The 15209-nt window shown below is 39.2% G+C and overlaps 1 protein-coding gene across 1 annotated transcript; it reads right to left on the minus strand.

The window, feature by feature from the left end:
* Positions 1–11719: 11719 nt before the first annotated feature.
* LOC136850437 (putative autophagy-related protein 11) lies at positions 11720–13523 on the minus strand. The gene is made up of 3 exons (XM_067124015.1): positions 13005–13523; positions 12479–12658; positions 11720–11863 (listed from the first exon to the last, which is right to left on the minus strand). The coding sequence occupies exons 1-3, from the start codon at positions 13521–13523 to the stop codon at positions 11720–11722; spliced, it is 843 nt and encodes a 280-aa protein (XP_066980116.1).
* Positions 13524–15209: the final 1686 nt, after the last annotated feature.

The raw sequence follows: 15209 nt of genomic DNA on the forward strand, positions 1-15209 counted from the left end.
CTTAAGAAGCTTAATACTGTGAGCGTCACATTGAAGCTGTGGAGGAGGCAGGTTTGCCCTTGAGTGTTTTAAAAGGACTGTACCTTTGAGCCCTACAATGAAAATGTAGTGTGTTAATTACACTATAAAAACCTAGGAATAAAGACGGAGTTTAACCGCCTGAGAGATTGAAGTTAGAAGCTTCCTCTCCTTCTTGTTTTTCCTTAGTTAGAACTTGAGTTCAATGGTACCATTAACAGTGGTATACCTCTATTTGGTTTTAACTAATTAATCGAAGGTATGTTTACTGGGGCCTAGGTCGAAACTAGGTGCGACGTTCGCTTTTCAACTAAGATCAGCTCCTTGGAGCACCTTATGAGTGCAAATCAAATATCATGGTTGACTATGATCTCTTACTCTGACCACTCTAGAGCCCCTTGTGCCCATTCATGATATAATCCCAGGAGCAAGATAAGGAGGAAGAATAGGCCTGTTACGGTTCATGTTTTTACGTTTGCAAAGGTAATGATAGTAGTTAGGGAGTAAGAGGGTAATTTCTACGTCGAAAATTAAGAAGATAATAGCGATTAAGAAGAATCGTAAGGAAAAAGGTAGCCGGGCGGATCCTTTTGGGTCGAATCCGCATTCGAACGGGGATCTTTTTTCTCGGTCTGCAATAGTAAATGGAGCAAGGAACGGGGCTCTTTACCCCGTGGAGCCGACGACAATTCTGAGGCATAGCGCCTCTTCCAGGACCCCTTTATAACGTCGGAAGTCACGGCTTTCTCTTCCTAGGTGGCGTCGTGATTGCTCTGCCCACGTGGGAACTGCAGGCAGCATTGTTTCAAATTCAAAATGGCGGAACCCACGTGGTCCGCCCGCCAGCTGGCCTGCCTCGGGCGACGATTAGCTCTTGGCAGGGGTCCGCACCTGGAATTAAGGGATTTTCGGCAGCACTTTGGACAAGAAAGGGCTTTAAAGGGGTTCCCCCCATCAAAAAGGCAGTGATGAGAGGCTTTAGGGGCGAATTTTTTACAGTGAACCATACTAAATTTGCCTTATTTAATTACTTAGTCCTTTTACTTTAAATTTAGTTGAGAAAACGTGACATAAGAGGGAATATTCTTAATAATATGAACAGAAATTCTAGGGAAGAGAATGAATAAACGGACCAAAACCCAAACCTTACTTATTATTAAGGTAAATAATACTTAAGCAGTAATTGCTTAAATTGTTGCCTGGATTGGAGTCCACTAAATGAAGGAAGACGGACGGCACCAGATCTCCCAATCCTCCCTAATTCTGTCTCACTCACTAAAATCATGAAAAATATGGGAATTAATAACACTGAAAATACTACTCAACAGAGAACAACGAAAGCAAAAACTAAGTTAAATACTATTCACGTTGGAATAATGTAAATATCCGTATAAGTAAATATGACAAAATTGTATCTTACGAAAATAGAGGAAATTTGTAGTAGCGTAAATGAAACAGCAGGATATGAATATAAGTATGGTCGCAAGCCTATACATAAAATATAATTTCAAATATAAATGTCAGGAGAGCTGAATCATATGCTACAATTCAACAAAACCTATACGGTCATAACGAGAAGGAGCAATTTTAAAAATAACTGCTTTCGTTGGACGCATTCATTGAATTAGTGAGCTTTATTTGTTATAAGGGCTGAATGCAAGGGATAGATTGTTTTAAGAATCTCAGGGAAAACCTAAAAGCCACGAAATCACGGTGCCGTAATGAAAGTGACATACCTCAAGATTTTCCATCCTTTGAACTGCTGGAATAATTAAGTCCATCGGTGACTACCAGGTTTTCGACGTCTGTTGTTAGGAGGTAATGGCTTGAGGTTACTTTAGTTGTATGAGGCAATTAATGTTCCATGCCGAGTGAAAAATGTGTAGGAAAATCCGTAATGTTCTGGGTTTTCACTCGCTGCTGTCTAAGATGGAACTCGGAAGTGAACTTGACCCTCCTTGCCGCGAAGAAAAGCAGGCTGCCACCTGTGTTGGGTAGTTTCAGGCAGTCAAAAGTTCTCCAGCAAGCAGTTAGAAATAAAGAAGTGTCACTTCAAACACTGTGATATCAACAATATACAATTTTACGAAAAACAAAAGCAAATATCTTAGCATTGTTAGAGAAAAATATAGATTATATTTTTGAAATGATCTACAACTGAAAATTTATATTTTCTTCAACATACAGTATATATATTTGTGTGTATAACATGTATGTAATTAAGTGATCTTCTGCTCTTCTAAAACTTAGGGCTTTCTTTTCTACTTTCCACAATCACCCAAGAGCTGAGAAACTTGACAACTGTTTATGAAATCTTTGGTCAAAGACGACCCTTCCCAAAGCTTCCTGGATAAGTGAAAGAGTAAATCCCGAGGACCCAAAATCGTGTCAAAGAAAGCACCTGCACAGTATCTTTGTTGGAACGCAGTAGCAGGAGGAACGTTGACACAGTACAAGAGTAGGAGTGTTCCAAAACTCGCAATGGAAGGAGGAAAGGAAGTCACTGAAGACTTGGGCATGTCCAAGAAGCCATCAACACCAGAACCATCCCTTGACTCAGTCAGGGAACTACAGTTTCACAAAAGGATCAAATTCCTTTCAGATGTAAACACAGGATCTCTTGCAGCTTCTGGTTGAGCAGCCCGGTGCTGACAGCAGCATCCTGCTGGACTTGGTGCCTCTCCCTTCCAAACTGACATGGGTCCTCCTCTTCGCATGCCTCTACAAGACCACACTGACCCAGTCCTCATGGCAGATGTCACTGCAGGAGCCTTCCTCATCCCAGCAGGAGAAATAAGATACAAATATAGGAACAACCATTATATAGTTGCTGCAGTCTAGGTAACTTTTGCCTGCAAACAATTAGCTTAAAAAGACCAAAATAAACTCCAGATACAAATAATCTTCTGAATTCTGAAATGAATCGCAAACAATACTAAATACTGGAGACAGAACGAAAAAGAAAACCGTTGCCAACTGAACAAAAGTTCATCTTCATGCAAACAATCGCTTCCTATTCACATAAAGGTAGCATTCAGTAATTACTCTCCACAACACACCACAAATGTTGACCATATTTCACAGCACCAAGCCACCAGTCAAATGCAGACTGTGGAGCCCAGTAGCCTTCACATCATGTTTTTTTTTTTTTTTTTATAAAAATTATTGAGGATCCTCATTGCAAAAGCCAAGATGTAAAGCAGCAAGATTAAAGGAACATTTCCACCAAAAGTTATTCTAATTTAATAAAAGCTTCACCAATTACAAGGATCAGTTTTGATATCACATCTAGTATCTAGTAATTCTCTGCAGAGGAAGAGTTTTTAAAGAGAAATGAACAGCATTAAGAAGGCATTTGTGCGATATGAAAAATTCTGCAGGTTATATAAAGTAAATTAAGTAAGCAAACAACAAAGTTTCGTAGTACAGTATCACTGACAATACATCAGTGATTACAATTTGAAAATAAACCAAGTGTCTATGTCCTTGATTCCTCTAAGTTCTCCTCTAAGGCCCATGTAGAAGGTTCACAACATTGTTACTACGTGAAAAGTGTGACCACTTTACATATGATACTTGACAGAGCCTTCAATGAACTATATATTTACTGAGTCACATTTGATCTATTGTTCCTCATCAACACAGCTTCCAAAATCATGAGATGACCAGATCAGACAGTCTTCTCACAAGACACCCAATCCTTATCAATCCTTTATGCCCTACCTGGGAGAGACCTGATACTACCAAACCAGTGGTAGGACTACATTCAAAGCCTAACCCTAAACTGGGGATAAAAGACAGCCATACTAAACACCTTTTAAGCAAGAGACTGACACAGCCCCAAAGGATACCACTAAACAGAAGGATGTCTGCAATAAAAGCACTATTCATATGCATACCACAGTTAGGAACTGTCCCTAATGCTTTGGTGTCTAACTCGAAAACTAGGGGCTATACAGTACTGTATCTCCTTCAGGAGTAAATATTCTGCTTTTCCCGGAACACAAAAACATATCCAGCATAAAAAGCAAGTAACAAAATCTGAATAAATCATGAAAGCAAGAACACCCAAAAGCAGGTAGCCAGTTCTGTTGGTGTCCTAAAGAGGAGAAGGAATACCAAGGAGCAAAGATCCATAACTCTTCCAGGATCATCACAGAAAGACCCTGAACTAATCTCATGTCTCCCTCTCCACAAAGGTCCCTTCTCACAGAGGGAGGATTAGCAAGTAACCCAACACAGAAACAGGGACCCTTCACTTCAAAGAACTCCTAAACTCCTTCGATAAAAATAAAGCAGTAGAAATAACCATTATATTTTCATACCCAATACATTTAATGTGGCCCTTAAGATAGACATGATATCACATAACTTTTAAAAGGGGAGGCCAAAATGATCTGGAAATCCTCTGATATCACCAGGGAAAGAGCCACAGTTCATATAACAGGCAAGAAAGGCAACAGACTGATTTGGACAAAATTCAAAAGCCCATTCAATGGATAACAATGCCTATGCAGACCTAGCTGAAGGCCTCTTTCAGAAGTAGGTAACTGAATTCAAAGGATATAAAATGGAGTTAAGTGTCTCCTTGACAACCTTTAGACCAATGTATCATCACCCACCAATAAAATACTGTGGAGAAATAAAATCAAGATATCCTATAACTAGACTCCACAGGAACTTTACACAGTGGTAACAAGATTTATATTAAAATTTACAATATTAAGTTACATAAAACATGCAATTATGTGCGTAGTTACTGATGCCACATATGCACTGACTGATAGATTTATGTCAACGTTTTCATGTGTAGCAACCACAGCATAATAATAAGGCACAAGATCTCAGATGACTACAACACTGGGGATGTCAGCCATTATTACAAACCCACAAATGATCCCCATAAACATCAGGAAACTGGCCTACAATTTCAGAGAAACTTTCCTAATTACTGCTAGCTGTAAAACCACACTCAGGCACACACTTACTTTGTCTGTCAGCTCCTCAGACTTCAAGGTTTTTCAGGGTTTGGGGAATGAGGGTGTTGGTCCCATGATTCTTCCTCTTCACAGGTATCACAGAAGTCCATCTGATTGCAGCGTCCACTCCTGTCTCCACTATAAAATCCAATCTGTTCAACGCACATTCTGCTGAAGGTTCATTTAAGCCACAATATCTGAAAAGATGATTTTCCAAATCAGGTACTTCAGTCATGTTTGTGTCAACAATTCTCTTAACTCCTTACCAGACCTATTTCACATAATTTACAACCAGACTTTGCTTAAACACAGACAAAACATACAATACTTGACTACTGAAAGATTAATAGTTGTAAGAAAATTCAGTAACTTGGATGGAAATACAGTGAATATACTGCTGTAGGGTGTGACTAAGGAATGCTTCATGAAAACTATTTCCATTATTAAACAAACAAGATCGCCTTTGGCAATGGCTATAATACCCTGTACCCTGTATCTGACCCTTGCAGTAAACGACAGGAATTGTTCAGCATGCTTCCATCTGCTTCTATAATAGTTGACATTTCAGTTAACTCATTCTAAAACTTGTGGACAATTCATCTTCAAATGTAGTATATGGCAAAAGCTGATAATTTCAATAAAAATTGTGCACGTAATTCACCCCAATGGCACCTGAAATGAAGCTATAAGTGCAAGAGATTTCAGGTTGAAATTTGCAATAATGTTGATGTTCATAATGACAGTAATGTATGCAATTCCTTCACAAACTCCCTAAATCCTTTTGGTATGTTCATTTATAATTTAAAGAAGTTTCTATACAGTACAAATATAAGAAGATAACGTCTACCTTACATGTGAGGAGATGGAGGAGCAATTTAGCAATGAAAAGAGGAACACAGAAGGGACAAAAAACACTGTACAGAAAGTAGAGTTCCCAACTCTCATCCACTCTGCAAAATGATCAGAACTTAGGAAAGTAACCAAGACCTGGGTTTTGGAACTCTCTCCATTCCTAAACAATAGTAATACATAAGTCAATGTTTCAAGATCCATATACATAAACCTTTTCCTGTACTGATCAACTTCAAACCATTCCTTGCTGTGCAACAGAGGTGTGGCCCAACTGGAAGTTTCAGGGCCAGAAGGAAGGATAGGGCACTCGATTTTGGGAATATCAAAATTCCAGTTAATCTTTAAAGCACAAAAATTAGACCTCTCATTTCACTCAAGCACTCCAAGGAGAGGCAAACTTCCTAGACTTGTAGAGCAGAGTGCTCTGAATCAGTCCAAAGAAAGTGACTTCTGACTTGGTGCCTTTCCATTGACACTATTGCACAGAGGAAGAATCCAAGAGGAGGGGGAGACAGAAGCTGAAGTGTGTAATTATTAATATAAACTTCAACACAAATTAATGTTCTGTAGATTCAAACGTCTTTTCTTAATTCATAATTCCAAGGTAGGTCTTGGTACCTGAGCAATGATTGTTTACCTGAGTTTCCTCTTTCAATAAGTCACCAGGTGGACAAAGTACCTCTGGTTGCAATTGGTAATTCTGAGGCAACATCTTTCTCTGGCTTGGACTGCAACAATGGGATCTGACTCCTGCAAGAAGAAGAGATTGCTATAAACCAAATACCGAAAACAGAGAATAGACAAATACTGGAAGTGAAGAAGGTGACAACAGTCTTTGATTAACACCACACAACACATTCTACATGATCTACCAATGGGTCTCCAAGCATGACCCAAGCACAGATAAAAGGGGGTGTTGTCCACGGCATTACCTGTAACTTGCTACAAATCCTCAGCAATCTGGTGCTGTGAGTGATCACAGTAGAAGCATTTATGAGGATACAAGCAGGTTTAGGCTTAACACAAGCTTGCACAACAGCTACAGTGCTGTACTTTGCTGTAGAGGGTCCTGTCACCGAAAGACTGCAGAAAAGGGTCTTGTAACTGGCTTAGGAGTGAAACCGCATAAAAAGGAATATTGCATAAGAAGTTCAAAATTTAGTCATTCACATAATGTTGTACTTCATGTAACCAGGGCTGAATCTATGTTACAATCTAATGGACTGAAGTTAAATGCTAACTGAGGGCTGTTTTCAATCCTGGTAAATATTTCCCATTAATGTTTCTCTAAAAAAGTTATAAAACAAAAACAGGGCATGCAATGGAACACACTTTGAAAGCAGTTCTTGATCCAGACCAGACCACAATTAATCAAACAAATATTTCTGTCCCTTGAACAACCATGTCTGCGAATATCACATAAGTGCTGCTAAATTAATTGGCCCTGAAACATTTCCTGTCCCTTAAGTAATTCAATAATAATCAATCAATCATTTATAAGAAGTCCACATTATCCAGTGCCATCTCCAACCTAAAACAGCTTCCATTCGTAGCCTTTATGAAGAACTCTATCTAGATTGGAAGGCAACGTGCGATGTCCAATAACAGATCTCACCATCCACATCATCGCTCTTTCCCTGGTCCTTATTGGAGTTGTCTGGGCATAATGTAGTGGGGCGGGGTAACTTTTTAAGCCATAATCATAAACTGGAGTTGAAAATATGATTTTCCTGTTTTAATATATTATTTCACATGTTCATGAAGTTTATTTCGTCAGCAAATCGTACAATTAGAGGACCACAGTAGGAACACAGTTTTTGGGTGGGAGAAAACACGAGTAATTACATCAAATACTAGGATGGATTTAATCTAACCTAACCTAATCTAGGGGGCTGTGTACTTACCTAGCTTAGGTGGTATTTGCCCTTCTGGACCCTATCTAACCTTACTTAGGACACTGTAAATTGAAATAATAGGGTTGTAACCTAACCTAACCTACGTTACCCGGTCCTTCCTTACCTTTATCTTCTCTTAAACACAATGAGTACCTGAAGACATAATTATAAAGGACATATTAGCGGAAATCCTTGTATTTCACTCTCAGTATTTCTCACCATCCCCAAGACCCCAGTTTCCCACTGAGATCCCCTGAAGTGTAGGACATAAGGGGGGGGGGTTGCTTTGCCCTCCTGGGCCCATGCAAGTAAATCGGGCCCCTTCGCCTGCATACTACCCTTACATTAAAACAAAATAAGGAAAATTCAGACCATAATTTAATTATATAACAAAGCCACAATTTAATTATATAACAAGGTCATAATTTAATTGTATAACAAAGCCATAAAATAAGACAAAAGATTCAAAATGAATCCTACAAACGACAGGAGGAGGACCATGTCTATAGGCGACTGTCTTCCTCTTCGTTTGACCATTTTCTTTGCAAGAAACTTTCTACACTTACCTCAGGACATACTTGGAAGTCTTTTCTCACCTTAACCTGGAAATACGAGTCGGAGAACAACCACGTTGCCTTCTCTTCCTCAACTCAGACCTCAAGTTCCAATAACAAAAATAGAAGTTGACAAAACATTCGATGTCACACGATTCTTTTCCCAAATTCTTAGCAGAATTTCCTTCTGAAAAAGAAAATCCTTTGCAGTAATTTAAATCATATAAGTCATAAGTCTAATATTAGTGTATCTGTAATCCTTCTATTAGAATTTTGATGGAGTCCTTCCGAAGACTTCTGAACGATAATTCGAAGAGGGGAACGACCACTATCCCTAAGGGTCATAATGTTCTTGTCTTTCCAAAGGTCACTGTGATTCTTATTTATGATAAAATACATTTAATCATTATAGCATATAAAACAGTAAATAAGAGTTTAATTCTGTTTCACTCATAAAAACGATTGAAAGTTATCTTTAGCATCTGTTTATGCTGCCTTCACCAGATTCCTGAGCACAACGTTAATGAAGACTGATTTTGGACAGAAATGTATGAGTTTATTGTTGAAGATACACTTCTCCTTCTTACCTTTTTATGTCAACACTTGAGGGAAATCTCATCGGATTCCTCAGAAGAGAGATCATCCTCAGCTGTGATTGGTGGCTGTCTTGATGACGTCATCACCCAACAGCCAATGAGCACAAGCAATGCAGCAGCAGGAAGGTTTTCCTTTCTTATACTGAATTATGTATAATTAATAACATTAATTATAATTGTACTTTTATTATTATTATCAAGTGTTTGCTATTGCAAACAGAAGTCTGTCTGCTGGGGGCTCAAGAAAAAGGTCAAGGTCAAGGATATAATGACTCTTTGTGTCTTCTGTTGTGTTTCTGACCTTCATAGAATCAGTTTTTCTTTGTTTCTTTCCTGGCTGTTCAGCTCTCAGAGGAGACTGAAAAGCACTGAGAGAGAGAGAGAGAGAGAGAGAGAGAGAGAGAGAGAGAGAGAGAAAGAGAGAGAGAGAGAGAGAGAGAGAGAGAGAGAGAGAGAGAATTCATAAAAGAAATTAATAATAATGTGAAAAAATGAAACACCGAAAGCACATAGAACATCTTTATTTTCTGTGGAAAGAACTTACAAGGGAAACAAAACCCCGCTGTTCGCAATTTTCACCTTTTCAATGTCTGGATACTTCGAGATGGCGTTTTTCAGGACATCGAGTCCTTCCATCACGATCCCAAAGCAACATCCGAATTCCGCAAAAGGACCATCACCGGTGACGATCCAGAACTGTGAAGCTTCTTCATATGAGAAGCCTCCCCTCACTTCTCCGGCTATATCATAGGGGAAAAACCGACGCACCCTCTCCCTCTCCCTCTCCCAATCCTCCCTCGATGAGAACACTGCTTGAGTTGATGTGCTTCCTCCTCCTCCTCCTCCAGGGGACAAATACTGTCCCATTTCGACGGGTTCGACTTTTATACCCCTATCATTCACACATAAGACATGAGAGTTGGCATAGGAGGGTCCCATCCCTCCTGCACACATGTACAGGAAGTTGAGACCCATCATGCCAGTTCTCAAAGACACTGATGATGACCCTCCCCAGGTGGGTGGAGCCATATGCCAGATCCAGGAATGCCTGTGGGGGGAAAAAGGAGAAGGAAAACGAGAAGGAGGAGACCACTGCATCAAGGTCTCAAGCTGTCAAGGGAAAGGAGGAGGATTTCGTTAGAATAATAATAAAAATGATAATATTGAAAATTATTATTCTTATTTTTAGTATTACTATTGGTTGCATCAACATCAACTTCCACAGACATGAAGATGAAGAAGAAGAGCAAATGAAGAATAAGAAGAAGAGGTTAATGAAAAGCCAAATGACAAAGAAATAAAGTAAAAGAAATGTCTATTGTGGATGAAACCCTGTGCAGGAGACTTCCATAATATTATTAGTGCTTTAATATCCTCCTCCTACACCGAAGGCTCATCAGTAATGCAACTAAACCCTTACAAACACTGCACCACTCAACTCTATCTGTTTTTGCTAATTCTTCTTCTTCTTCTTCTTCTTCTTCTTCTTCTTCTTCTTCTTCTTCTTCTTCTTCTTCTTCTTCTTCTTCTTCTCCATTCTCTCCACAAGACTGAACCGTCTCAAAACACAATGATCCATCCATACTACATAGACAATTCAGCTCTACAGCTTCCCTCTTTCTCTTTCATTCATATTCAGCATTAAGACTTTACTTCCATAAAGGAGAGTTGGCTCAACAATACCTTCACACTATTCCATTTTGGCCCCATAGACATCATAAGCTTATGCCCTATCTATCTTTTGCACACATCCTGCTGCTTCTTTCCTTCCTTGCTTCCTTCCTTGCTTCACCTATTCTGTGACTGACCTGTTCCCTCGTTCTGCTAACACCCAATATATCTACTCCAAAATACCCAAACAGATCATCCGTTCTCCCAACATCCATCTACTCTCAACTTTCTCTTCTTTCAAACATTTTCAAATTCTCTCACCAGTTCCTGCAGTTTCTCTTCACTATCCCTCATCATCAGTACTGCATCATCTGTACACACGAGTTGATCCACACAATCTGTTCTAGAATGATTTTCTTATCTATAATTGTGCACCAACATCTGCTGCTGTCCTTTCCATGTTTGCACACACTACCCTTTCACCTTTGTCTCTCTCACTCAGTGCCGAAACATTCTGCTTTCTTTCTCTCCTCAAACAAATCAGCTGTTGTTATTCCTCCCTCACCCTCTAGACCACATCCATGCACATTCAAAACCCCAAGTTGTAGCATCTTCTCTTTTCTCCATAAAATGTGATCTGGGTCATTCGGTGCTGGGGTCTCATTCCATATCAAGAACTGTTCATGATGTTTATGTCAAATTTAAAAATTCCTCAAATAATATTGAACTTGGACAATGATCCCTAAAGGACTGTAAGAGACAGAAAGGAATCCTACTGATATCCTCATAGGAATAAGCTTACCTCTATGACAAAGCATCTAGGTGGGAGCTTCCGTTCTTTAAGATGATTCACGTACAGTTGGTTGTTGGACTCAATCTTGACTGGAGCCATCCTCAGTTTCCCTTTGAAGGTCATCACAACAAAGATCTTTTGGGCATCCCCTCTCAAGCGACCATGAGGTCTTCGGAGGTCAGTCACCTGAGGAAAGGTTCCTTGATTGGAAATCTCATAACCAGTTAAGGTCAGAAGTTATTTTGTTTAATATAAAAGATTTTTCACTTTAATTTAAAGTTAATTAACAGTAAGGGTGTGCGTTTTGTTAAGTTTTTGTTATTATTTATAATAAAAGTATGTGTTTTTAAAAAACCAAAATCACGTTTTCAAATACAAACCCTTTAATGTAAGGTAACCTATTCTATGCATCAGCAAGACCTCAAAACACCCCACAGAAGAAGATAAGTCCCCCTTTCCTCCCATCTGAATGTGAATCAGGGCCACTGAGCACCCCAGGGGTGAAAACTGTCCTTTTCTGTGTTTCTTCAACAAATAATGCGGATGAAGGGAAGGTATCCGTGTCCTGACTATGAATATTGGGGCACAGGAGAAACCAATGCTCTGCCAGTTTTCTGAATGGGTCACAAAACTTGATAGTGTTCGAAGTTCATTTACTCAACGGTCTGAAACACCCCACTTGTCCTGATTTCTGCCAAATCATGAATCATACTTGAACAAGAGGACCAAAATAGCTGATGAATCACTCCTCAAAACCATTAAGTGGAATAGAGAGCAGAATGATAACTTTACGGAATGGAATAGTGAATTGTAAAGGTGAGAAAACACACAAGATCTCTGAAGGAGATTGCAGAAGTGTTGGGAACATCACACACACACACACACACACACAGAATGGCCAGTTTCTCCACTAGGGGCACCCAAAGATCCAGATGCATCCTCAGATAAGTGGAAAGTTAAGGGGAATTCTTCTTCTTCTTGTATGGAGAGTCTGGAAATTGCGCTGACTCTTAGGACAGGCTTTTGTAAAGTAATGGGTTGTTTGAAACAAATTAGACTTTATCATCTCATTCAGTTACATTTATCTTGATTCTGTTGAGTCTGTTGAACAGACGTTTGTCAGGACAATTTTTTCATTTTTTTTTAATTTTCTGTGGAAGAAAAGACTCCTTGAACTTACCGTAATGTTCACTACAGAGGCTCTCTCCTCTTCTTGTTCTCCTCCCTCTTGTTCTTGCTCTGGTTCCTGTTGTTCTTCTTCCTCTTGTTCTTGCTCTGGTTCCTGTTGTTCTTCTTCCTCAATCATTCTTTTTATGACCTTCAATGCATTTTCCAGATTGATTTTCATCTTGAGAGCGTCCTGGAAGACAAATCCAAGAAGAGATTATGAAGAATATCTTGCAATCAGGACAAAGAGATTACAGATATTACTCTGATTAATGGGACTCTCAAAATGGTTGAAATCATAAATATCAATGAGGTTAGAATGATCCCTTGAATGGAAAAACTTTTTAAATCAAAAAGAAGTGTCATCACAAATTCACTTATAAGGACAGACTTCACTGATAATATGGGAATATTCTGAAGACATATGATGCCATAGGATGAGTGATATAGGGGAAATACAAAAGCAATGATCTCTTTCGTGAGTAGAGTGCTAGATAAGGAGGAACCATGGATGAGAGAGAGAGAGGGAGAGAACTAACCTGCCTCATGTCATCTCTTCGTTTATCATTCTCCTGAAGAAGTTGTTTAATTTCGCTGACTGTCTTCTCAACACCATGAAGAATCTTTCCTGCTTCATCCATAGCAACTCCAGCAGAAGCAAAATCTGTTGCTACTTTCAGCTGAGCCTCGACATCACGGAATTTTCGTTTCTCTTGAAGCATGGAATCCAGTCGTGTGTTCATCAGTTTGATGTTTTGCTTGATGATGCCCAAAGTCTTTTCATTTGAGAGTTGCATCTTTTTCATCATCTGTATATGTCTTGCAATTCCTTTGTTGCTTTCAAGGATGCCATCTTTCATCTTGCTGTAACTTCTAATGCGGTTCTTGATCTCAGCCTCTGTTGCCTGGAGGTAAGTGATGCCTTTCTTGGTAACACTCTCCCTGAAATCCTCAGTAAACTCTACAATGGATTTCTTTGGAGCTCTGGTCGAAGCCTTAGATCTTCCATGAGTGGATGAAAGTTGCTTTGCAACATCAAGGAGGCCTCTGCTAATCATTAGGTCTTCAGCTGAACTAACTCTGAATTGCTTTCTGCAGACAGGGCATTCATTCTTTTGAGTCAAGATGAGCTCATCGATGCAACGGGAGCAGAACTCGTGGGAACAAGGAAGGATCCTCGGGCAGTGATCGTCATTGTACGTATTACAGCAAATGTCGCACTCCAGGGGATTGGATGCCTGGAAAGGACACGGAAATCAGTGACCCTTTCAGATGCAGATGTGATCTTCCAGAAGATTATCTTTATTGATAGGAAAAATTGCTGGTATCAAGCATTCAAAGGTCTGACCCCTATGATCTGAAATTGCTTATCTAAACAGTGTTGTCTAAAGTGCAACATCAGATATAAGTCAGAGGTGAAAATGATCACAATGGAATAAAACTTTTGAAATCCCAGTAATTCAATAAATAAAATTTTGGTTTTTCAGAAGCCTTCGTTCATTTGTCCCTCAGGCTGATCACATTTCTAATTGCTAAATCTGCCTCTAGGAAATTAGGTACTTTGTTGATGCTCCTTTTGCTTTTTTGCAAATTTATGGAATGAAAATGCTTGAAATACAGAGATGCACAGTAACCTAACCTAACCTAACTTAACCTACCTAACAAGACCTAACTTAACCTACCTAACCTAACCTACCTACCTACCCTAACTTAGGGTGCTGAGTCCCAACTTGAGTTGGGTTTTTCATCTACTAAAACCCACATTTAATTTGACCTTAAGGGTACTATTTTCCATTGGGGTACCTCATTATTGTTAGAAATGATGGGGTCGGAAGCAAATGTCAAATTCATCAAAATCACTTTTGAACTATCAAAAACAATATTTTGCTTTGAAAACAATGAAACAACTAAAGTCATGACAAGAAATAGGACTCTAAGATTTTGACAGACTGACATAACTAGCAGTAAAATTCACCAGTTGCCTGAGGGTAGGTCAGACAACCATTTTGTTAGCCTCTGACTCCATAACATCAACTCAAGGAGGAGGTCATAACTTCCATCCCTTGCTTGATTCCCCCAAGAAGGATTAAGCCTATCCAGAAGCCAAACCCCAAGCAAGCTGAAAAATGCTGGAAGAAAGCAAAGTTGTGAGCAGATTTTCATGTTACCAAGAGGAGAACCAAACCTTCCACACTGCCAGTCAATTTCAGAAACTATTTTCCATCGGCAGTATGAACTGCAAGAGCACCTGCATTTTCATACGTTTTGTACACCATCAAGTTAACATGGGCTCAAGACTTAGCTACATGTAGTAACATTCTCATTGTACAACAGTTCCTGATGTTTCCAAGGTGGTTCATGATTCTCTCAGTAGTTCCTGTGGATAGGTCCAGTTACATAGACAACCCAAAAATTCATTTAAATTTTGGTGGCACATTTAAGTCTGGGAGTCCCATTCTTTTTTTAATAAATGCAAATGACAGAGATGACTAACATAGTGTAACCTCCACATCATTGCAGTGATAAGGTTCCACTTACTGTTATTAAAGATTGGTGGAAATAATTTCCCAGTTCATTGCAATAATAATGTAAGAAGTTCATTTATTTAAGTGTTCATGATACTCAAACCTCGAATTAAACTTTTGGTCCCAAATGTTATTGAAGAGGAGGAAGTGACTGAATGGTCAGCCTTTGAGTCTTCTAAGTCATGGGGAGTTTTGTGTCAACAATCATCTTTGTGTGAA

The sequence above is a fragment of the Macrobrachium rosenbergii genome, chromosome 22, assembly GCF_040412425.1.
Source record: "Macrobrachium rosenbergii isolate ZJJX-2024 chromosome 22, ASM4041242v1, whole genome shotgun sequence".
Lineage (NCBI taxonomy): Eukaryota > Metazoa > Arthropoda > Malacostraca > Decapoda > Palaemonidae > Macrobrachium > Macrobrachium rosenbergii.

What these genes read in the sequence shown, in the direction of transcription:
- LOC136850437 (XM_067124015.1), bottom strand. Translation starts at nt 13,523, where the DNA reads ATGATTAGCAGAGGCCTCCTTGATGTTGCAAAGCAACTTTCATCCACT. An exon ending in GAAGAGATGACATGAGGCAG is followed by an intron (nt 12,659 to 13,004) that starts GTTAGTTCTCTC and finishes TTTGTCTTCCAG; the next exon opens with GACGCTCTCAAGATGAAAAT. An exon ending in CCTCTGTAGTGAACATTACG is followed by an intron (nt 11,864 to 12,478) that starts GTAAGTTCAAGG and finishes ATTCATAGTCAG; the next exon opens with GACACGGATACCTTCCCTTC.